This window comes from Chrysemys picta, chromosome 13 (assembly GCF_011386835.1).
Source record: "Chrysemys picta bellii isolate R12L10 chromosome 13, ASM1138683v2, whole genome shotgun sequence".
NCBI classification, from domain to species: Eukaryota; Metazoa; Chordata; order Testudines; family Emydidae; genus Chrysemys; species Chrysemys picta.
Window position 1 is genome coordinate 53,569,689 of NC_088803.1, and position 22,004 is coordinate 53,591,692.

The 22,004-nt window shown below is 49.2% G+C and overlaps 1 protein-coding gene across 5 annotated transcripts in view; it reads right to left on the bottom strand.

The window, feature by feature from the left end:
• Window positions 1-862: 862 nt before the first annotated feature.
• NOL4L (nucleolar protein 4 like) overlaps window positions 863-22,004 on the bottom strand; it is a 94,725-nt gene continuing 73,583 nt past the window's right edge. For all 5 annotated transcript variants that reach the window (XM_005304871.5, XM_042842589.2, XM_065566342.1 and 2 more), the window contains 6 exons: window positions 13,660-13,928; window positions 11,261-11,446; window positions 10,978-11,169; window positions 10,377-10,499; window positions 9,394-9,595; window positions 863-5,885 (listed from right to left, as the gene is read on the bottom strand). In XM_005304871.5, coding sequence (XP_005304928.1) covers window positions 5,686-5,885; window positions 9,394-9,595; window positions 10,377-10,499; window positions 10,978-11,169; window positions 11,261-11,446; window positions 13,660-13,928 — 1,172 coding nt within the window. In that variant the 3' untranslated portion in view covers window positions 863-5,685. The remainder of the gene's footprint in view (window positions 5,886-9,393; window positions 9,596-10,376; window positions 10,500-10,977; window positions 11,170-11,260; window positions 11,447-13,659; window positions 13,929-22,004) is intronic.

Below are 22,004 nucleotides of genomic sequence, written 5' to 3' on the forward strand. Positions count from 1 at the left end.
AAATACATTTTAGGATGCCCTCTCCTTGCTATTTCTTATAGACCGCTTACTAATGTACAATATTCAGCCATTCACAATGGGTCTCCTGGTCACTCCCTTGCAAGTGTCCGTCAGCCAACTTCTTGTCTGTCGCTGGGGAAGCTCTGCCCATTCTGGAATCAAAGGTAGGGCACTGGAAATTATTGTTTTAGCATACAATCTGGCTCTTTAAAACCTGTCATACCTGTCTTTCCTAGGCCTTCTGCCTCTGTCACCAGATCACGGATGTGAATTAGTGAGGTTTAACTGTATTGTGGTTTGAGATCCTTTAGTACAGAGGTACCATGTAAGTGCAAAGTATTTATTTATTTATTATATGTAATTCACAGAGTTGGTCAGGAAACTATTTTTTATAGACAATACTGAATTTCATTTAAAAAAAAAATTTTTTCCATTGGGAAAAGCAAAAATTTTTTCCATGAACGCAGATACTTTTAGCAAAACATTTCATGTTATCAAAAAACAGCGTTGACAGTCCCAGTAGTGACTATTAAGGGAGCTATCTAAGATCTAAGACTAGCAGCAGCTGATTGTTAAGGAAGAGACAGCACAGCTTGTTTTAAGGTACCTGAGTGATGAAGGTACTTTGTTTGTTTGTTTATTTTAAAACACCTACCTTTGAAAGCTGTTCTTGGTACCAGTAACAATCAAACTGACCTTCCATGTGTTAGGTCACAGACTGACACTGGGTTGCAAATCTGAGCTCTCTAATGGGAACTCGGGAGACAGCTGGTGGCATATGTCTCAGTTGGTGGAAAAAGCCGTACAAGCAAGAGGTAAAAGTGACCCCTAGCTGTGTTTGACACTGGAGGTCTGAGTCCTGTTTGTTATACAGTGTTTATTAAGTAGATTCAGTCTTATATATGATATACAGATTCAAAAGAAAAAAAGGATTCCACATACTTATGAAATCAGTGCATTTAGCAAGTAATACCATGGAAATAACAGCTTGATTAACAGCTCATTGGTCTTTGTTAAGTGAGGGGGACAGGGAGTTGGCCTGTGCTAATCATTCCACAAACAGAACAGAATTAAGTTGCATCACATATAATAGACACACATTCTAAGAATTAAAATATTAAGCCACACTTACTGGAAAAATCCACAGTATATAACACAAATTTTTATAGAGCTTATTGAGGAGGAAGTGCTCATCTGCTTAAAAGAGCCACGTTAAGTTGCATAGGTGCCTATCTGCAAAAATATCATTTAGAAATTAATCAATTGATTAAGCAATAAAGTGTCCCCTTAGAAGCTGGATTCTCTTTCCATGGTGGTTTAAGTGCCATATGCTCAGTATCTGAGCGCGCCCCCCTCCCGCCCCAGTGTACTAACTTTCTAAACAAGCTGCCTCCTACTCCATTTAGGAGCTCCGGTGTCTCTAGAGAGAATACTCTCCTAGCATTTTTATTTGAAATTAACATCTTAGATGATTTAATCATGAATCAGTAAAAATGTGTTCAATTGTGCTAAGGGAAAGAGGGGTTTTCCCCTTCTCCCTGGCCTCCACTAGGCTTGAGCATTGTTCTAGACTCAACTGGACCCCTAAAGTCAGCTAGGTAGCGTTCATCTTCATGCCTGGGATGTCAGGGAGGAAAGGCAGTGAAACAGAACCATCATATGGTTCTATTTCTGTTTGGGGTCCTGGTTGTTTACGGTCACCTCACCCTCTCAGATCAGTTCTCAAATTTTAAGCTACAGCTATTTTTAAAATTGATCACTTAAAAGTGTGTGAGGCTGTGCAAACGCTGAAATCTCTTGCAGCACATCCCAGTTTTGTGTTTTTTAAGGTGGTTGAGTATGTGTCAGTGTCTCTGTGGCTTTGCTAAGCAGATGAACTGGGTGAGGTGCATCTTCCTCTTCAACAGCAGGTCTTGCAGAACACACAGGGGCTGGGAGTTCTGTACATGTAAACAGTACACTTTCACTGAGTCCAAAATTAGGAGCAAAAATACAAAGGTTCACATTGGTCTTAGGTAGATACAGGCGAAGAACTGAGCTGTACAGCTCTGAAACAACCAAACAAAAGTTTCTAAAGCACCACTAAATTATATAAAAATCAGACCATGGACGGATTGTAGTTGGTATTCTGGTGAAATACTATGCTACCTTGTAAAAAGTTTTACAAAAAATTACAAATCAAAAGTATATTAACCCTCTGAGTTCAAAGCAGCATTTTGTAAATGACTGGTACTAAATCCTATGGCCACCTGTGGGAAGAAGGTGGCCCTTTGGAGTGGGGAGGTACAGGTCACGTCTGCTGGGAATCCTGTGAACACTTCCCTTGCTGAAACACTGTCATTGGGAACTGAACATTCCCTGTGTACAAGTGGTAGTGGTGATGTTTAAGACGAGAGGTTTATCTTCTCCATCACTGGTTTTCCAGACCGTCTGCTAACCCAGTGCTCCCCTTTTGTTTCTCACAAAGCCTGGAAAGCCAGGGTATTTTGCTCCTGCTCGTTCCTTCTGATTGAGAATTGTAAATTGAGATTCCTAACCCTTTAATATCTAGTGAAAACTTACGAAGATGGCTGTGAAACAGCCTTTGAGTAGAGAAGGACCACTACTGAGTAAGGATCAGTTAGAGCATTGAGATGTTCTCTGGCGATAGCTCCAAAGAAACTAAAGATACAGTTTACATAAAACTTTCCCTGACACCAATATGTAGTGGATCCCATTTGTTTCACAACTTGTCACAGGTACTACTGTCATCAGGGCTTCAGAAATCTTTGTGCCATCCAGCTGCAGGTTACGAACATTAGTTGATGTTACAGAGTACACTGTCAATTCTTCTTCCTATGCAATCATAAGTCTCAACTGTGTTCTACCAGTGGTTTAAATATGAAGAGCTACTAAACACGAAGTTCCAGGGTGATCTGGTTAAAACAGCTAGACATTGCATAATGCAATTTTAAACAAACTGTATCTGATATTGATCTGTTATAATAAGCTCCTGGGCAATGTCTTTGTTGGTTAATTGGCTGGCAATTTATGGCTACATGTTCTTGATGGCCTCTTAAAAGGAGTGGAGGCAACAATTAAGTAATTTATATGGAGAATTCTGGGACAGCGATTGTCTCTGCCTCTCTTTAACATTAAGACTTTCACAAATGACTGTGGTTAACATTTTGTAAAAGGTTTGCTACTTCATGGTATTTTACGCACAAAAATAAATATTTACATAAATTCAAAGTATGGGAGGATGCCGTGGACAAATCAAGCAGGCTCGTGAAGTGCTGGGGAAAGTGTGGACCTGAAATTTGGGCTTGTGTGTGGTCATTCTGTTCTCAGATACCTTAGCTCTGATACTGACCCACACTCCCTGGAGGTTGGTCAGATTTTGTCTATTGTCCATATATGCTAAGAACCAAAATGTTAGAATGTTCCCAAAGAACCACCCTGTTGGCTCATGTTGAAATGAGGGGAATCAACTCTGATTTACAACAAAACCACCACCTTCTCCCTACAAGGGCTGTCTGAGTGTAGAAAACAGTCAGGAATTAAATCCCTTTTCTCCAGCAGCTGGGGAGAGTTTAGGCTTTGGGGAAAGTGGTCAATGCCTAGTTAATCCCTTTTAGGGCCAGGCTGGGCAGTCCTGTTCTAGAGAGCCAGAAGTCTGGTCTAGGTTACAGCTGAGAAGAGGGATAGGGCCTTGTTTTTTAGCCAGCACAGTTTTCCCACTAGTATGAATGGAAACTAATTTGGTTAAAAAGGTTCTTGAAAAACCATTTGAGGCTCAGTCCCTGCTGGAGCCCAACCTGTGCTACCTGAAAGTGTAAAACCCATGTGCTAGTATGGGGGATGGGGACGGGGACAATGTGGACCACCACTGCAGAGCAGAAACCTTCATCACTGAAGTGAGTTCTCAATACATCGGTCTAAAAGGAGCTAACTTCAGAGAAGGAAGCCACCTGCATTTTAAAATAATTTTGATAATTTTATGTTCTTCGTCTATCTGGTGCTGCTGCTTGTGGTCCTTGCCCTAGAAAGGAGGCCAGGAGAAGAATTCTGCCAGCACTGACAAGGGAGGGGGTGAGAATTCTTCTCACAGATTCTTAGGCAGCAATTATCTGCTGCTTTTTATGGCTACAGACTATGTTGCATTGCTTGGCCCTGCTCAGCATCTCGATGCCCGAGCAAAGGCCCTGGTTTTAGCAGCACTGGTGGTAGGTATTGCACTGAGCAAAGGGAAGTGCATTGGTTTTGGTTTTTGGGAGGGTGGGAGTTGGGGAGAAACAGCAATGGTAATCAGGCCAATTTTTCCCCACACTTTAGGAATTGTGAGCTTTTCCCAGGACTGTTACTGGGAGGGATGGGGGGGAGCGCCTGGGCCCTGGGGAGAATTTCCACCCTTTCTGCTGCTGAGAGTCTCCTAATTCTTTCCTTTTGAGTAGGAATGACCTGGTTGTTTCACCGAAGTAGTTTACTTTTCTCCCTAAAAGTCTGCACTAGTCTTTATTATTCACGTGTGTTTCTCTTGCTGCTGCCCCAGCGCTGGTTTCACGTATACTGGTGGAGACAGCCTGGGATTCCTCATTGAGGAGAGGTCAGACATCATCCATTGTGACAGGGAGCTGCTGTCCATCAGCAGTGCATGTCCTTCCTTCTCTTCTGAACAAAAAGGGAGCCAGCTTGGCTTAGTTGTCCAGCTGCTGGCTTAGTTTGGACTCCTCAGTGTTATCTACGTGTCTGCTCCCCAGTCTTGGCTGCACATCATAGTCATGCACATTATGGGGTGAACTGTTCAGAACCCTGGGGAGTCCTGGAAAAAGCCCACAATGAAGTGTGAGGTAGAAATGAATGGTGAATGCATGACTGTGGTTCTCAGGAATTTCCCGGTTTGCTCTGCACTGAGTTAAATGAGTGTGAGAGGTCCTTCCAGTTGGAGGTCTGCTGAGCTTGCTGAGTCTCTGCAGGAGAGATTGGACCCCGTTGCTGCTGCTACAGGACTGCTTAGAGGTCTAACAAGACACTCTCTCCTCGTTGTTCAGCTTCTGCCGAAGCTTGCAGGAGGCCGAGCAGCCTAGGAGTTCTAGGGCTAGATGGCCAACGTGCATCCTGTGCAAAGGGGTCTCTCCCAGGAGCAGCGGGGGGAGCTGCTCAGCCATTAGTAGTGTAGTGATATGGAATGTGTTATTTCACAGGAATAAATTCCTTCTGATCAGACGGACACAAAACTGGCAATCTGTACAAACTCAAAAGAATCCATTTTCAGAAAAATAAATTACTAAGGGGAGAGGATGGTCCATTTCTCAATAAATATGCAATTCTGCTCACCTAAGACCTTGAAAGGTAATTATCTGGGGATGGGATTCTAACGTTGGGGGTCCACAAAGGTTATTCTAAATACATCTGCAGCCCCAAGCCTCCCCAGGCTCCCTTCCACCCTAAAAAAAATCCCACACCCATCCCAGCTGTAGGTTTGGCTTCTTCTGCTCAGCTAGGCGCACCTGTGTTGAGAGAGTCAAAAATATGTCCTTGTGCCCCAAGTCCCAGGTGCTCGGAGTGTGAAAGAAAACAGTTCTAGGGTTCCACCTTTAAAAACTAAATGTACCAGCTACTGGGTAGGAGGACGATGGTTAGTCCTGAGCAGGATACCAGGGTGTAAATTGTCGTCTGCCCCAGGAGCTACGCAGACACCAGGAGTCAGTTCTGCTGTAAAATGAGGTTTTCCAGTTCATCTGCAGACCGAAGAAGAAAAGCCGCTGACTCTCGGTAGCCGGCAATCAATTGCCGCACTGCACTGATCTCTGTGGGGCTGAGCTGAGCAGCTGGCATCCCCCTGCTGGTGCTGTTAGAAGGGGCTGTACTTGAGGCCCCACCTTTCATGCTGAGATCAGTAGGACCTGCAATTGAAAAGTAAGAGGGAGGGTCAGGAAAAGACACTGGCACAGTTACTGCCCCAAAGTGGCACATAAAATTCCACCAGCACCTGCTGTTTTGATTCACAGCCCCTTCTACAACACTCTACATACATAACGTAAGATGCAGTCTTGAGCCCTACAGAACAGACTGTCAAGTTGTAGGCACCTTCCAACTGCTGCTCTGTCACAGAGGCACTGCATGGCTCTGTTCCCCTCATCAAAGAGTGTGTGTCTGTGTATTTTGTAAACATACTAGATGAACAGTCAGACTAACCCTCTGCTCTGCTAGGAGTTAGATCAGGCACAAGTCAGACACAGCTGTTTTAACACTGTAATAAAACAGGCAAGTAGGGAGAGGGTTTTGCACCTATAGTAAAAAAATATATTCACTGCAGTTTGTCATGGGCTAGAATCGCAATGAAGCACTTGGGAGCTTGGCTGAATTAGCACAAAATTTAAAGGGTCAATCAACAGAGCAAATATTGTACCTACAGTTGTTCCAACTGACTCCTCAGAGTACTGAAAGGATTAGGGGAAACAATGTTCTCGGTTTCTGGTTCTTCTCTGCATTTGACAGCATGTGGCATGGAGAGGTTTCACTGTTTCTGTTGATGGTCAGTTGCGTAATTTTCATGCTCCTGGCATAGGTTTTGGAACTAGGAGTGCTGGGGGTGCTGCCACACCCCTACCTTGAAGTGGTTTCCATCAAATACAGGGTTTAGTTTGGTTCAATGGCTCTCAGCACCCCCACTATACAAACTGTTCCAGCACCCCTGGTTCTAGCAGGGGTTCCCAAACATATTCTGCAAGAGGGTGTTTCCCAGTGCCAGCAGCACATAGGTGTGACAGAAATGGGAGGAGAGGTAGCCTTGAGCATGTTTGGGGATGTTGCTCTTTGGCCCATCCAAAAACATCTTCAACACATAATGTGAAGCACAATTCTGGCAGTGGGGAAGGGTGGTGGATACTGGAGAGCTGATATTGGGAGGGAGGGAGGAGGCTGGATGTAATGAGAGAAGGAAATGGAAGAATCGACGCTAACGCTGTGATTATGAGTCTGAGGGATGGAGAAGGAGGGTTAGGAGAAGTTAGGCTTTTCGCTGTGTTGGGACATGCAGGAAGAGAGAGCAGAGACGGGGAAGCTGTGAGTGTAGGCAGGGGCAGATTGAGAGCCATCAGCACAATGGAAATAAGGGACACTCCGGGAGCAGGTGAGGTCACCCAGAAGGGAGTATGTGGGGGTAACAGGAGGAGGAAAGGGTCCCCAAAGAGGCAACACTAAAGCAGCAATCAACGAAGTAGGAGTAGAACAAGCAGTGGACAGTCAGGGGAGCTCAAAGGAGCAGAGGCTTGAGGAGAAGTAGGCAGTCAGACACCAGCGGTCCTGGAGGAGTCCGGAAAGATGACTATTAGCACTGGGGAAGGGAGTGGGGTTAGCAACTTGAGGGGAGTTTTAGTGGAGAGGGGAAAGCAACAGGCAACTGAGAAGGGAGCTGCACTGGGAGCAGAAAGCTTGCTAAAGAGGAGGAAGGAAATGGGGTAACAGGGAAGTGGGTAGGCCGGGGAAAACGGCCTGCTTCTGTGCAGAGTGATTGATAAGAGAGAGATGGAGCTGCAGCACAAACTCGGGTGGAGGGGGTAGAATTGTGCAGACTTCATTCAAACAGGTGAAAAAAGGGGCATGGATGGGGGAAGAGGGAAGGAATTATGAGAGGAGCTCTCTTGGCTTTAAAGGAGTTGGCAAGAGCCTGGGCAGAGGCCTAAGTGGAGAGAAGCAGGATTTCAGCTTTGTGCTTCCTGCGCATGCCTGGAATAGGCAGGCCCTGGTTGGTCAATTTTGGGGGAAGGTGTAATGAGAACAGCTGTGTGGCTGGGCAGCGCCTCAAGGAAAACTGCACAGTGGAAACTGCCACCTGTAGAGGAAGGCAGTGGAAGCTAAGGAATCCTGCTTCCCCTCCTGCACTGGGCTAGTCTAGAAAGAAAGTGTAACATCCTCTACTCTAGCTGCAAGGATTAGGTCTCAGCAGCTGGAGACTAGGGTGGGATCTTTACTCGGGGTTAAGAGGCATTAGGAAGGGATGATAACAGTTAATCCCAGACAGGCATCTTTCAGGACTCCGGAAATCACATCCTTTCAAATCCTTACTCCAGGCAGCCAGGAAGGGGCGGGGGGTGAGACCCCAGGAAAGGCACTGGGGCATGGAGCAAACAGGAGCGAGGGGCCCAATGGCAAAGATTGCTGAGGGGAATGTCTCAGGGAGGAAAGAAGTCTTGTGCTATTGGTTGCGTGCTAATGGAGATGGACATATATGGTTCTCAAGGGGTTCTTAGAAGAACCCAGATAGATCCAGAAGCAAAGCTCTGTTCCTCTGTGCACGCTACTCCTGGCCAGGCTCTCCAATCAGGGTTTCCCAGGCATGCACCCGGGTGCGAAGCTGTGGACGCAGGTCATTGCCTGACAGGTCTGGCTAGAGGGGCTCCAGCCACTACTGCTCAGGAGTGGCACAAGAACAATCCCAAGAGGCTACTGCCGAGATGCGGGAGACCTGACACAAGATCACCTGATTCCATGCTTTACAGAGGCTTCTGGTCAGGGTGTGTCTATGCCAGACAGGACTGGCCCTCTGTGTGGTCCTGTGGTCAAGTGCTGCCCCAGCCTGGACTAATCATTTTGTTTACTGGATGTTTCACTGTCACCTTATTAAATCTAACTAATCAGGCTTATTCTCTCCCTCTCCTCAGGTTCTTTCTTTCCCCACACCTTGCAACTGCAGACCTCCCATCCAGCGCTCCCTTTCACTGCTGCTCTCTTTGCCTGGCCTCCTCCATGCTGACACTCCTGCCAGCAAGAGGGTTATTATTTATTATCTTGTAGATTGTGGCAGCGCCCACAGCATGTTCAGTGCTTTCCTAACTCACGGGAAACTGACACGACCCCGGGCCCAAAGAGCGTCCTATTAAAAGGCACATGAAGGGTGGGGGCAGGGTTGTCTCATACCAGCAAGGTAATCAGGGTGGTGACAGGTGCCCGCCTTAGTTAATTATTAATAGGTGGTACCTGTGGTTTTTTTTTTTAAGTTAAACTAAATTCCCTTCCCCCACCGTTCAGCCCTTGTCTTTCTCCTGTGCTGCCGTCCACCCTTAGGCAGCTAGTTTGCTATGGGAGTAAGGGGTCCTCAGGAGCGATTTAGTGGTGGGGAGAGGGTGGCTCTGCAGACCAGAGGAAGGGGGCTGGGGTGAACCACTTGCCCTGGCAGTGCTTGGAAAGCAGGAGCAGCCTCCGCCTCCCCTCAGTCAGCCAGAGTTGGAGGCATGGCCTAGCAAAGCATCATCTTTCCAGCTGCAGAGCCGTTCGGGCCCACAAGCCCCCTGCTTGGATTCTATAGCACGCTCGTCTCAGGCATTCTTCAGACCCCGTTTGAATGGAGACAGGGATAGAGGAGACCCAATTCTGTGTCACTCTCAAGTGCTGTGCCTCCTCCCTTCTTACCGTTACTGTGGTTCCCTGTTTGCAGTGAAGTGGGTGGCTGCAGGCTGCCTCCCAGGGTCCCATAGCCACGGTAACTGTAGTTCAAGCTTCCGTTGATGTAGACCGGATCCTGGGAGTAAGACGAAGCTGGCAGTGAATAGGAGGAGTGCGTGATGGCTGTGGAATCTCTGGAGTGCTGCTTATCCAAGGCGATCGGCTCATCCTACAGCAAGGAAAGCAAAGCGATTTATTCCAGTGAGGAGACTTTCCTGCCCTTCACTTCCAAGAAAAGTGGACTGTGCTACACTCTAGTTGCCTGGAATGACCTCTGGGGCCAGCCCACACCAGCATCCTGGCATCCCAGCCAATCAGAGCATAGAAAGAGCAAGGATGGCTTCAAACCTAGTTACATGTACGTGAAGCTCCCATGTTCCACAGCTTTCCCAGAAAATTGTGAGGAAGGTGTTTAAATATACACAGCCAAAGCATCCCTGACCCTTTCCCCCTGGGCAGAGCAGGCATGCCGAGCTGCTACTCTCTCCTTGTGTTAGGAATGAACTACTGCTCACACGTCCTACTCAATTAAAGGAAGCATCCCTCACCCACCTCCTGCACAACAGTCCCTCCCGAAAGGAAATGTCCCTCTGCTGCTGGTTTGCTTGTCCCTGTCCTCACCTCTCTCTTCAGTCTGGGCTCTCCGAGCCTCCCCTGCACATACTCACTACCATATCCATTGTTTCTTCCTGTTCTCCAGACTGTCTACCCCCTGTCACATGTGCTCTGCCTACGATCTCCCTCTACAACAAACATGCACAGCCTGATCTTTCCCTTTCTAGGCAAACTGTAAGACCAAACTTGCACGGCTTGAAGCAGGTACTGTGCCCATCCTCAGTAAGCAAGATCTCTGCTGACCTGGTCTGTCAATTCTGGCTCATCTTCTGCCCCGACTGGGGACAGAGCAGATGAAATTGTGCCTAGCATGCAAAGGATTACAGGGACTGTACCTGGGATGTCTGATATATCTCCAGTCGCATTCTCTTGGCTGCTTTCCGTGTTTCACTCTCGCATGCAGCTGCAAGGATATTTTCTGCCATGGCTGAGGTCAGATGTGGTGGGGTGGGTCTGGTCTGTGGAGACATACAACCAGGTAGGTCATCTTTTGGGAAATATGGACACTGATGGAAACAATCATTTCATTTGTCTTGACCATTCAGAATGTGCACTGTACATTTGCCAGGAGCATGGCAAGAGCACAGAATACTCTCAAGCTCTTAAAAGTTAATATTTAAAATCAAAATATTTAAGGCCTCAACTTTTTAACTCTCCAGTGCTTGCATCTGTTTCTCCATCCACCAGTGTCAGTGTCTCTCTGCCATGCACACCCTTTGGGTGGCAGAGAACATGTAGTGACATTTCAAAAACATTAGCATTGGAAGCAGGGGCACAGACAGTATCCAGAATGGATTGTGATCTGGTCCCTCTCTTCCACACATCTGGAAGGAGGACAAGTCTGCAGGCACGAGGGAGGCCTTTCGAGCAGGAGGAATGTGAGGAAGGGAGAGTGGTAGAGCAACAAGGGCACGGAAGGCAGGGGAAGCAGCTCACCATCTCCATGCCGTTCTTCTTCATACGGCGGCAGGATTTGAGGTAAGTGCGAATGCGTTTGCGAGCTCTCTCCTGGAACTCAGGGAACTGTCGGCTGCAGGACTCAATGATCGCCTGGATTTTCTCTTTGGGCTGCTTGGAGATGGGAACCATTCGGTCCAGATTCTCATCCACAAAAAGGCGCACAAACATCTGCAAAGAGAATGAAGAGTGGTTGGGGAGATGAGACACAGCAGAGGCTTGGGACTGCTGGACCCACTCTGCCCATGCCTGTTACTCTTACATTGAAGGCCTTTAATCGCTCTGGATCCATCCCCTCTGAGTCATTTATCTTATCGTTATCTTCATGGTCGTCATGGTCGTCGTCATCTTCATCTGCTGTGGGCGCTCTGCCAACGGTCAGGTCCTCCGGACAGCCACTGACCTCGGTCTTGATGGAGTCATAACTGCCAGAACTGTATGGAGGGGACTGAGAGAGAACAGGGGGAGTCATGAGCATCCCAGACCTCAACTCACCCTCCAGTCTCTGCCGAAGGCCAGGGGCCTGATTTCAAACAGGAAAAGGAACGGGGGAAGCAGAAGCCCTTTGTCTTTGCCAGTTAGCTTTGGCAGCTGTGTCTGAAAGAAAGCTTTCTCCCTGACCACATAGCTGATCCTGCTCTGAAGTCATATCCTTTATGACATCACAATTTGCTGCCCTGGAAATGATGGAGCTGTCACAGATTCAGCATTAGGGTCATTGTACTGCAGGATCACACAAGAGCAGCAGATGGGCCAGGAGAGAAAATTAGCAAAAGAGAAACTCTGGCAAACTGTGATAAATAAGAGCATCAGAAGATGGAAGCAGCAAAGAGACCAAGTCCCATGGAGCCACTCCCTCTTACATGGAGTTTGTTTAAAGGGTGTGTGGGGTCCTTCCATTACAATCCGTGATGAACTACCCTGGGGCCAACAGTACAGGGATATGTCCTCTAGAAAAACCTGCGATTGGGTTGTGAGATCCTCTCCTCTTGCTCCTGTCAGGGAGAGGAATGGCATATGGGAGCCCTGTGGCTAAAGTCAGGGATTAGGACTCTGCAGCCCTAGATTCAATTCTCACCCTGCTACAGATGTTGCCTAGGTGATTTTGGCCAGGTCACTTAGAGCCAGAATTTCCAAGGTACTGAGGTGCTTAAAGATGAAGATTGCACCACATCCCATTTTCAAAATGGCCGAAGGAGATTAGGCACCTCTCCCCCATTTACATTTTCAAAGGACTGAAGGAGCAGTGGCACCTAGCCGGCTTTTGGGCCTTTTGAAAATCCCGCAGAGCCACTGTCTGCATCTTTAAGCACCTAAATACTCTGTCAATCTGGTCCTTTGTGTCTCCAGCCTAGTTTCCCATCTGTAAAATGGGGATAATTGAGAGGCGCTCCTTAAAGGCCCTTGATCATCGTAGTGCAGATAGAGCAGGCCAAAGCCCGTAACACAAAACAGGAAAGATTCAAGCAATCTGTCCTAGCCCACAGCTCTGTCAAGATTGGTGGATGCTCTGGACTTGTTACTTCAGTCCTGGGCAGAGGAGCTGTCGGGGACAAGGCTTACGCATGTGTGCACCAGGTGCCGTCTTCTTAAAATTTTGTCACTGTTCTGTCATTTATAGAGACTGATGGTTTAACACACGTGCGCACGCACACACACAGCTTCACTGTGTTCACAGTAACACTCAGCCAGGAGTGCCACTCCCGGGAGTGCTAACAGCCCCACTTGGGAACCTGTTCCTACAACAGCAGAGATTCACTTACTCCACCAGGCGGTGTGTACAGTGTGCACTCTGCCACCCAAACTTAGTTTTAAGAAGCTGGGTTCTGTGAGAAGGGGGTTGCTGAGGCATTACAGGTGGTGGATCCCGGATTTATGGTTCTGCAGCAAGATTGGGAAATCCACCATAGCAGAGACAGCATCTGCTGAGACCTCCTGGGAAGACGCTATACTCCCGCTCACTGTTGGCTTCGCATCTGTTATGGCGAGGGTGTGTTGGGAGAGGAGGCTGGGGGAATGACTTTCACAGGGAATGCCTAAGGGGAATTTCTTCCGTGAAACTGAACTGAAAGAGCTGGGGTTGAGATGAAAGGGAGGGAGATGCTTCTGTCTGGATTGAGGAGTGTTAAAAGCCCATTACACAGTAATGTCTTTATAGGCAAAGAGAAAATAAACCGGCTCAGCAGCAGGGTCGTTGTGGAGCTGGCTGGGGGCAGGGCTATGGCTGCATGCCATGGGCCCTGGGTTCCTGGTATAATACTTCCTCTCTCCTTACCTCTGCTAACCACACTGGCTCTAGTTGGGCCTTGTTTTTACCAACAGCAAGAGCCCCAAGCCTGGAGCAAGGCCAGACACAGCTGCTCTCTAGCAGTTCCTCAGCACGCAGATCACAGCTAGACAGCTTTCCCCTTCCCTCCCTAGAAGGGAATGCATTCAGCTCCCGGAGCAGACTCCACCCCTCCCAACCAACCCCCAGGCTGAGCCCTGCTCTCTCAGCTCCATGGATAGGAGCAAAGTCCTCTGCTGCCCTCGGACATCTCGCGTGCAGTTGCCTCCATTTTACTATCAGGCTGTGGCAGGCTGTAAATGAGACCGTGCATTTTGCCCCTGCTTATGCGGTCTGTGCACCCCCCAAAGCCCCACAGTGTTGGCCAGACCAACCTCGGCTGTAGTCTTTGCTGTATACTTCACCCGGCTCCGCAGCCCGTCAGCACAGCTGTCTGACTGATAGGAAGGAGTGACATGGGCAGGCGGGAGCTTGTCACACAGGTTGATGGGCTGGTCCTCGGCCGAAGCAGTGAAGTCCATGGGGGCAGCAGTTCCATTCCCGTTCATTTCTGGGAAGGTGCTGTCTCCCTGCGTGCTGCTGGAGGTGGAGGGGTTCAGGGTGGAGGAGCCGTTCCCACTGCAGCTCTCTGATGAGGAATCATCTGCAATGAGAGGGACACATTATCTCAAATCCCTGAGGCCCCTTCCCTTAAAGCACCCATCAGCCCTAGACCCGTTGGGCACCTGCAGACGAGCCAGGAGAGCAGCTTCTGTGCCCTCTCAAAGGGCAGAGGTGGCATCCTGCTCAGAACCTGCGTGGGCTCCGGCTGTTTTCCAGACAACCAGTGGACTGAGAGAGAAATGAATTGTTTATGGCCCCTAGCTCTGCTGAACCTGGGTTCCCAGAATCCCATGTGCTCCATGTGCCTGGTTTGCACACCAGTCAGTGTGGGCACTGCCAGGAACAGATACTCATAAAACATAGGCCTACGCTCCAGGCCATTACACATAGGCATGATCACCCTGCTGCATGACGGATGGCAGCTTACGGGATCAGAACAGTCCTGTTCCTGGGAGGCAGCTTGACTGTGTCAAGTCCAGCCGTTTACAAAGCCCCTTGCCTCTGGGGGCTCTCCTGCTGAACAATCCCAGAAGTGAAAGAATAGCAGACATCTTCCCTTCCCTCCCACACCCCCATGGGAAGGGTTGTCCTTTCCTTACTCACTCCACTGAAGTCAATGGGAGTTTTGCTTGCAGGGGACTGTGGAATTTCCATTTTACCAACGTGGTAGGAAAGGGGCCCTTCCCCTCCCTGTGCTCGCTCTCTGGTTTTAGGCTATTTGAGAAGTGATGTTCTCACCCATCTCATTCCCCCCCCCAAGCTTCCCAGGTACTGCCCACTGCAGAGAGATTTCAGAGTCAGTGATGACCCAAGAGGACAGACCTCACTGGGCCTTTTGGCAGAAATGCACATTAGCGCAGAATGGAAGCAGCTTTATGGGACCCAGGGGAGCCTGTCGCTAAAAACACCATCCCAGGGACTTCTCGCATATGTCCTGTTGTAACAATGGCTTCTGCAGACAGACCTCCTACCTGTTCCTCTGCACGAACCACACAGATGTATGGACACAGACTGACTGACCCCCACCTCTCTCCTGGGTACCATCCCTCTTCTATCTGTCTCTATCGCTGTGGTATCAGAGCACCTGAATGCAGACTCCAGGTCTGTGCGTCGCAAAGAAACGCCATCCATTCGTCCTCCATGCACAGTCCAACTCGCTTGCCACTGCAGCTCCTGCCCACTTCTCCCAGAGCTCCCTCCAATTCACAGTGGCAGCTCACTCCCTTTACCTTCGCTCCTCGGCTCGCTGACACATACTGTCTTTCCCTGCACCTTCGTTATACAGACCAGCCAGCTTCCCATGGCACAGACACTGACACCCTGCCTTCTACCCTGTGCCTGTATCGTTCTCTCCCAGCTTCCCTGCACGCTTTCTTAGGCATGTCTCTGCTCCCAGCCACAGTGCCTGCACATGCTTCCCAGTCTCCTCCCTATGCACACGCCTCTGCATAGCGTGGACACACACAAGCTACTCCTTTATCACGTACCCCCTTCCTTTCATGGACATGGACTGTGTCTGACACTTACACACACGCCTTCACGCCTCCTCCTCATTTACACACACAGCTCCCCACACCATCGATATGTGGCATTAGTGCTGCTCTTGAAAACCCTTTGATCTTGCGCAGAAATAGCTTTCCTCTCCTGCGCACACCTCCTAGGCAAAGCAGCAGGAAAAGCCTGGCTCTAGAACGCCCAGGAGCCAGTCTCCTGGGTCAGATGTCACATTTTTAAACTCCGCTCTGTCTATTTCCCCTTCCCTTCCCCGCTGCAGTAAATCCTTGATTTCATTAGGTGCCGCTCGCAGAGGGACGGGAGCTGCTTCCTGTGGAATTGTGAGCTGTGCTTCAAACAAAGAAGCTTCACTGACTGACAAGCAGATGGCGGTCCCTGGCTTCCTGTTCCCTGGATCCTCGCTCACGCAGCAGGACAAGAGGGGTCAGACTGCAAGAGAACATATGGGATTCTAGCGCATGTGCAGTGCCTCCAAAGGTGTGTGTGAAAGGAGGGGGGAAGGAAGGTGTTCGAGCTGCTGCTATCAGTCTCCGTCCCTCTCCTCCCCCCGCTTGGCTCTACAGGGAAACTTTAATGAGTGAACTTTCCTGTGACCCCTGTGGAGGCTGCAGCAACAAGGACTTTGTATCCCTTAGAATAAACAGACTCAAGTACAATTAGGCATCTGAATGAAGCGCAAGGCGCCAAGCCGGACTTGGACTCACAGCAATGTAGGGCTGGAAGGGACCTCGAGCAGTCATCTCATCCAGACCCCTGCACTGAGGCAGGACCAAGTAAACCTACACCACTGGCTTTCAACCTTTCCAGACTCCTGTACCCCTTGCCAGAGACTGATTTGTCTTGCGCAGCCCTCGCATAAAAACGACTTGCTTACAAAATCAGCCATAAAAATATAAAAGGGTCACAGCGCGCTAGTATTGAAAAAGTGCTGACTTTCTCCCCGTTACCATATAATTATCAAATCAATCAACTGGAATGTAAATACTGTATTTACATTTCAGGGTATAGTAGATAGAGCCATATAAACAAGGCATTGTCTGTATGAAATTTTAGTTTGTTCTGACTTTGCTGGTGCTTTTTCTGTAGCCTGTTGTAAAACTAGGCAAATATTTAGATGAGGTGATGTCCCCCCTGGAAGACCCCTGCGTACCCCCGGGGGTGCATGTACCCTGGGTTGAGAACCACTGACCTAGACCATCCTTGACGTGTGTCCCCAGACTGCCCTTCTGCTGGTACCAGCTATGAAACCCTTTACTTACTTGTGCACCAACTTCTAAACTGTTCCCTTCTTCTTTCCTCCTCCTCCCAAAACTGCCTGGTTTGTACCAGCCACCAGACTCTCGCCCCTGCCCTTCCCGTCACATAGTTGTTCTGATCCACTTATTTGTCTGAGCGATGACCAGAGCTGACCTAATCCTCAGTGTGGTATTTAAGTTCCACTGTGTGGCTCCCTCCTGCATGGGCTGCAGTCCTAGGGTTGCTGTTACTGAAACGGGGGCACAATTGAGCTGGAATAGGTGGAATGCCGGGTTGTGTCCAGACAGGACTGGGAGCTAATGGGTGGGATTTGGCTGAGGAATGTGTCCAAGGCAGGAGAAGCTGGTGCACCACTGGAGCACAGATACGGGTGGAAGAGTGTGCTTCCCCGTGTCTGTGTGCCCCTTGCCTGGGCATCTATGTATGCTCGTATGTGCACTGTGCTTCAGTAGGAGTTCTCTGTGGTCAGTTCATGCTGTGCATCTGCATGTGCTCAGTCCAATGTACTCCTTGCTAGTGAATGTTCCTACTCCATGTAGGTATGCTTCCTGGGCCAGTGTGTTAAAGCTGCCCGTCTGCACGCATAGCGTGCCCTGGGCCAGTGTGTTAAAGCTGTTTGCACAAGTAGCGTGCCCTGGGCCAGTGTGTTAAAGCTGCCCGTCTGCATGCATAGCGTGCCCTGGGCCAGTGTGTTAAAGCTGTTTGCACGAGTAGCGTGCCCTGGGCCAGTGTGTTAAAGCTGTTTGCACGAGTAGCGTGCCCTGGGCCAGTGTGTTAAAGCTACAGAGAGTCCTGTGGCACCTTTAAGACTAACAGACTGTTAGTCATCTGTTAGTCTTAAAGGTGCCTCAGGACTCTCTCTTGCTTTTTTACAGATCCAGACTAACACGGCTACCCCTCTGTGTTAAAGCTGTCCGTCTGCACAAGTAGCATGCCTTGGGCCAGTGTGTTAAAGCTGTTTGCACGAGTAGCGTGCCCTGGGCCAGTGTGTTAAAGCTGTCCGTCTGCACGAGTAGCATGCCCTGGGCCAGTGTGTTAAAGCTGCCCGTCTGCACCAATAGCGTGCCCTGGGCCAGTGTGTTAAAGCTGTTTGCACGAGTAGCGTGCCCTGGGCCAGTGTGTTAAAGCTGTTTGCACGAGTAGCGTGCCCTGGGCCAGTGTGTTAAAGCTGTTTGCACGAGTAGCGTGCCCTGGGCCAGTGTGTTAAAGCTGTTTGCACGCATAGCGTGCCCTGGGCCTGTGTGGATGTGGTGGGGGCAGAAGCCCCTTGTTTATTCAGCCTCGGCCATGAGGCAGTAGGGCAGAAATCAGGAGGGTTGCTCTTGGGGAGCTGGGAAGGGCTGGGGATCTCTCCCCCCCTCTGTGAGACATGGCCCTCCCCCTGCCCTGCTTCTTCCCTGCTAGACAGGGCTCCCAGAGGGAGGCTGTGGCCTTATCCAGTGATGCCTCTCAGAAGGATTAAGAAGAATTATTCTGTGCACAGAGGCACGAGCCGCACGACAGGCCCTGCTGTAAGCCTGGGCATCGCCACAGCAACAGAGCTGCTCCTCTCAGGGTGGCCAATCACAGACCTCCCTCTAGGCCAATGGGAGAAAATCTCAGCTGCCTTGGGACCTCTCCTCGCTGATCTTTCTCTCTTAGAGGCAGCCCCTCACCCCAGGCTGCAGCTGGAGCTGGAGTGTAGCACGCTTGCTGGCTGTGCTCAACCTACCTGCCCTCCTTTGTGCAGCGACCAGGCCTAGCTGAGAGCTCACGCTCTCTGCACCATGACCACGCAACTGGCCAAAAGCACAGACCCAACCGTTGCTACTTGCATGGGGGTGGAGAAGGCCTAGTTTCCAGGATCTCTGCTACCTACAAACCCCACAGCACTTGGGGGGGTAGTTAGCATTATTCTGGCCCAGGAATAATTTGAGAACGTGTTACAAAGGTGTCAAAACTCGTACTGAGGCAGATGCATTGCAGCCTTGCTCCCTGTGTGCAGGTATCCACACCAGCCTCCATCCCAAGGCTGGAATTACCCCTGCTGATGGTCAACCTTCCATGAATGCCCAGTGTCCCCCCATGAGCCCACAATTCCCATCCATGTCAAACCCCCCCAGAACCTCCACTGCCCAGCTACTCAAACACCTATCCACCTCAGCACGGCATTCCCACTGCTGTCTAAGGATAAGGTTTAAGAGGCCATCTCTAGGTCAGCTGTCCACACCAAGTACCCTCCACCTTCCCCAGGGTCTTGCACTTGCTTTTGCACACCATTTCAGGCATGCAGAAGACGCACACTAGCTGAAGATTAAATTTATATCCAACTCCGGTATAACAATCTTGGGTTTGTTACAGACAAAAAATATGAAGGACAGTCCAGAAAACGTATCAACCTGTACAGATGTAATACAATGCAATGGCAGAGTGAAACAAATGCCCAGTAGCTACTGCCGGGAGAAGGTATTTGATTTCAATCTAGAATGAATGAAAGTACTTCCCAAAGAAATCTGCAAACAAATTAGCCACAGTTTATACATTTTTATAGGCTATGCTGCTCACAGCACCTCTCTATATTAACAGAGTGTCCACTTCGTTCTAACAGGAACAAGATACTCTAAGGAAGTTAGGGAGAAGCTGTTCCAAATACAGATATAGAGGTCTTTGGATCAGGATAAGGAGAGCTTTAGCAAACTTGTGAATGCAGAACACTCAAATCCTGGCTTCCTTCTGCTCAGGACCTACACGCGAGGTTCTCTCAATAATTCTCACCAACACGGGTCAGTCAGCAAGACTGACTTGCCTCACACTGTGAATGGACAAAACACAGAGCAGGGAGTCCCCAAGGCCTGCGTGATGCATATGGAGATCTTGTGAACAAAAGCCAGGGGGCTCTGCTGGCAGGGCCGAGGTCTCCCTCCCAGGTACAAGTGGAGGCTTCTCTAACCAGAGCATGAATGATAACAGCACCAGGACTCCCTGGGCTAGAGCACACTGAACACCCAGGTTTCGCCAGGGCCGGCCCATCAAGCTCTCGCCACGACGCTGTCCTAAGAGCAGCACAGCAGGACTGAGCATCGGTGAAATGTAAGTAGCTGTACAAAGACTGAGCTGCCCCACGGCAAGGGGGTCGAGGTATCATTTAGCCGGTTTTCCTGCTCATAAACCAATCCCAATTTTGTTATTTGTAACCATTTGCCAGATCATTTGGCTGGGAAAATTCCAGCCCTGTGGGGTGTTTGAGTTCTTTGCGTCAACCAAGCTATTTTGTGTTGCGATTGGTCGCCTTGTTCACATGGGCCTGTTGCTGCTCTCTGACTGGATGACCAATCTTCTTTAAACAGGAGAATAGCTAGTAGTGAGGGATGCGCTGCCAGTCTGAATTCTCAGACAAATAATTGTTAGTGTTAAAAAGTGTGAAACTTTGGGGATTTGTGCACGTTTCCACAAACAGTTGGCGAGCGCCCGAACACACACAAACACCAAACAGTACAACTCTGTGAACAGCAGGGGAGCAAAACCCAGGCTATGCAGCCATGAATATATTAATTATCCCAACAGCACGAGCCTCAGGAGCTCTCGGCTGGAGTTTGGCTAAGTGAGAAGCCCCTCTAATGAGGATAATTGGAAGCCCCCATGCACCCCGAAGCCCTAATTGAGGCAGATGGAACTGTAAAAACAATGTAACTTTTAACTGTTCTGATCTTTCATTCAGAAAACAAAATATTTAAACGTCACATGTAATCTTTGGCCGCTGGGATTCCGCTGGCAGAAGTTCTGATGCTGAGAGACACTGAAACCCGTGAACTGGAATGTAACAGGTCCAGGTTGGCAATGCAGGCCTGAAACAAGACTGAAAATCGACGGGGTCTTATGAATCCAGGCTGGTGCAGGAAACCAGCCTGACCACCAGCCACATTTGCACAGGCCTTGTTTTAACGTGCTGTACTGATTGCATACATGCTTGGCTGCAAAGTCAAAGCTCCCTCCGCCATAGTTATGAGCGTCTAAGGGAGCGCTGTGTGGCTTCTGGAGCGAGGAAGCTGAGAGCAGCATCTCCAATCTCTCTTCAGCTTCACCAATCCTAGGAAAGCGTCAAGGGAGGGACAGGCAAATGGCTCGTGGCTCTTCAGGAAGGCTCGAGTGGGGGGATCAGTCATTTACTAAATACATTAATCAGGGCTCAGCATTTTCATCTGGAGGAGGCGCCTGGATGATCCTTGATTTCTGTGACGCTGGATTTGCAGAGATCAGGAAGGGAAGGGGAGATTTCCAACACCTGCTCCCTGTGCGGTTTTATGGCCGGGAAGTGGTTGGGTTTAACGTCTATTTTAACGTAGGGCAATGTGCTGCCGTCCAAAGAGGGAATTACAGATGAATGGGGCAAATTGTTCCTCCACCTGTCACATCTCCAGCATGGAGACAAAACCCTCTTTTGACTCAGAAAACAGTGAGCTTATGTAAGAGCCAGCAGCCCACGGGAACCTCCCAGCACTACAACAGCACCACTCAGTCACAGTTCTGTGACAGCCCACCAATCGCCACCCAGAACTTTGAAGGACTCTAGAATAATTGACCAATTGCTGTGCAGGACTTTCAAGGGCTCTGCCATCCTCCACCAGTCAACATGCAGGACTTCCGATGGCTTCGTGATTATCTACCAGAATTAGAAGCAGTTTGGGTCAGTACCACCAGCTCCTGCTCTCATGGGATCACACATGATCCTGTGATATAATAACCCAACTGCCCATCTGGAGTCTCCGTGTTGAGGCCATTGCCTCCGACACAGATTCTCCCCTTCACCAGAAAAGGAAACCCACAGGTTCCACATTGAAATGTCACCAGCACAGTTCAAAACTTTACATCTAGCTTTAAAACGACTGTCAAAACTGTTCAAAGCATCCCACCGACGTTTCACTGTAACAACAGCCGGGAAGATGAAAAGTGCCATAAATTATTCACTCACAAAAGAAATGAGAAGGGGGAGGAGGGGAAAGAGGAGAGGCTGCAAAGGAGAGAGACTCAATACAAATTAGACAGACAGAGTGAGAATAGGGGGCCTCATGCAGGGCCATTGCTGGGAGGGAGACCAACATTAATTAAAGGCAAATGAGCAGCCTTGAAGGACTCCTCCTCACCTAATGACCAGGAACCTGTGAACTCCAGAGGAGGGGCCAGCCAGTGTCAATCTGCTTCGTTCCAGCCCCAGCTCCCACTACCAGGCAGGGACAAACACCCATTACCAGGAAGCCCATCTTCTCTAGTGCCTGCCTGGCTGATTTCTTTTGAGATGCTTAAAAAAAATGTTCATGGGAGCAGAGCAAGTGAGGCTGGTGAAGGCGTTCTATTTCCTGTCTTTTTT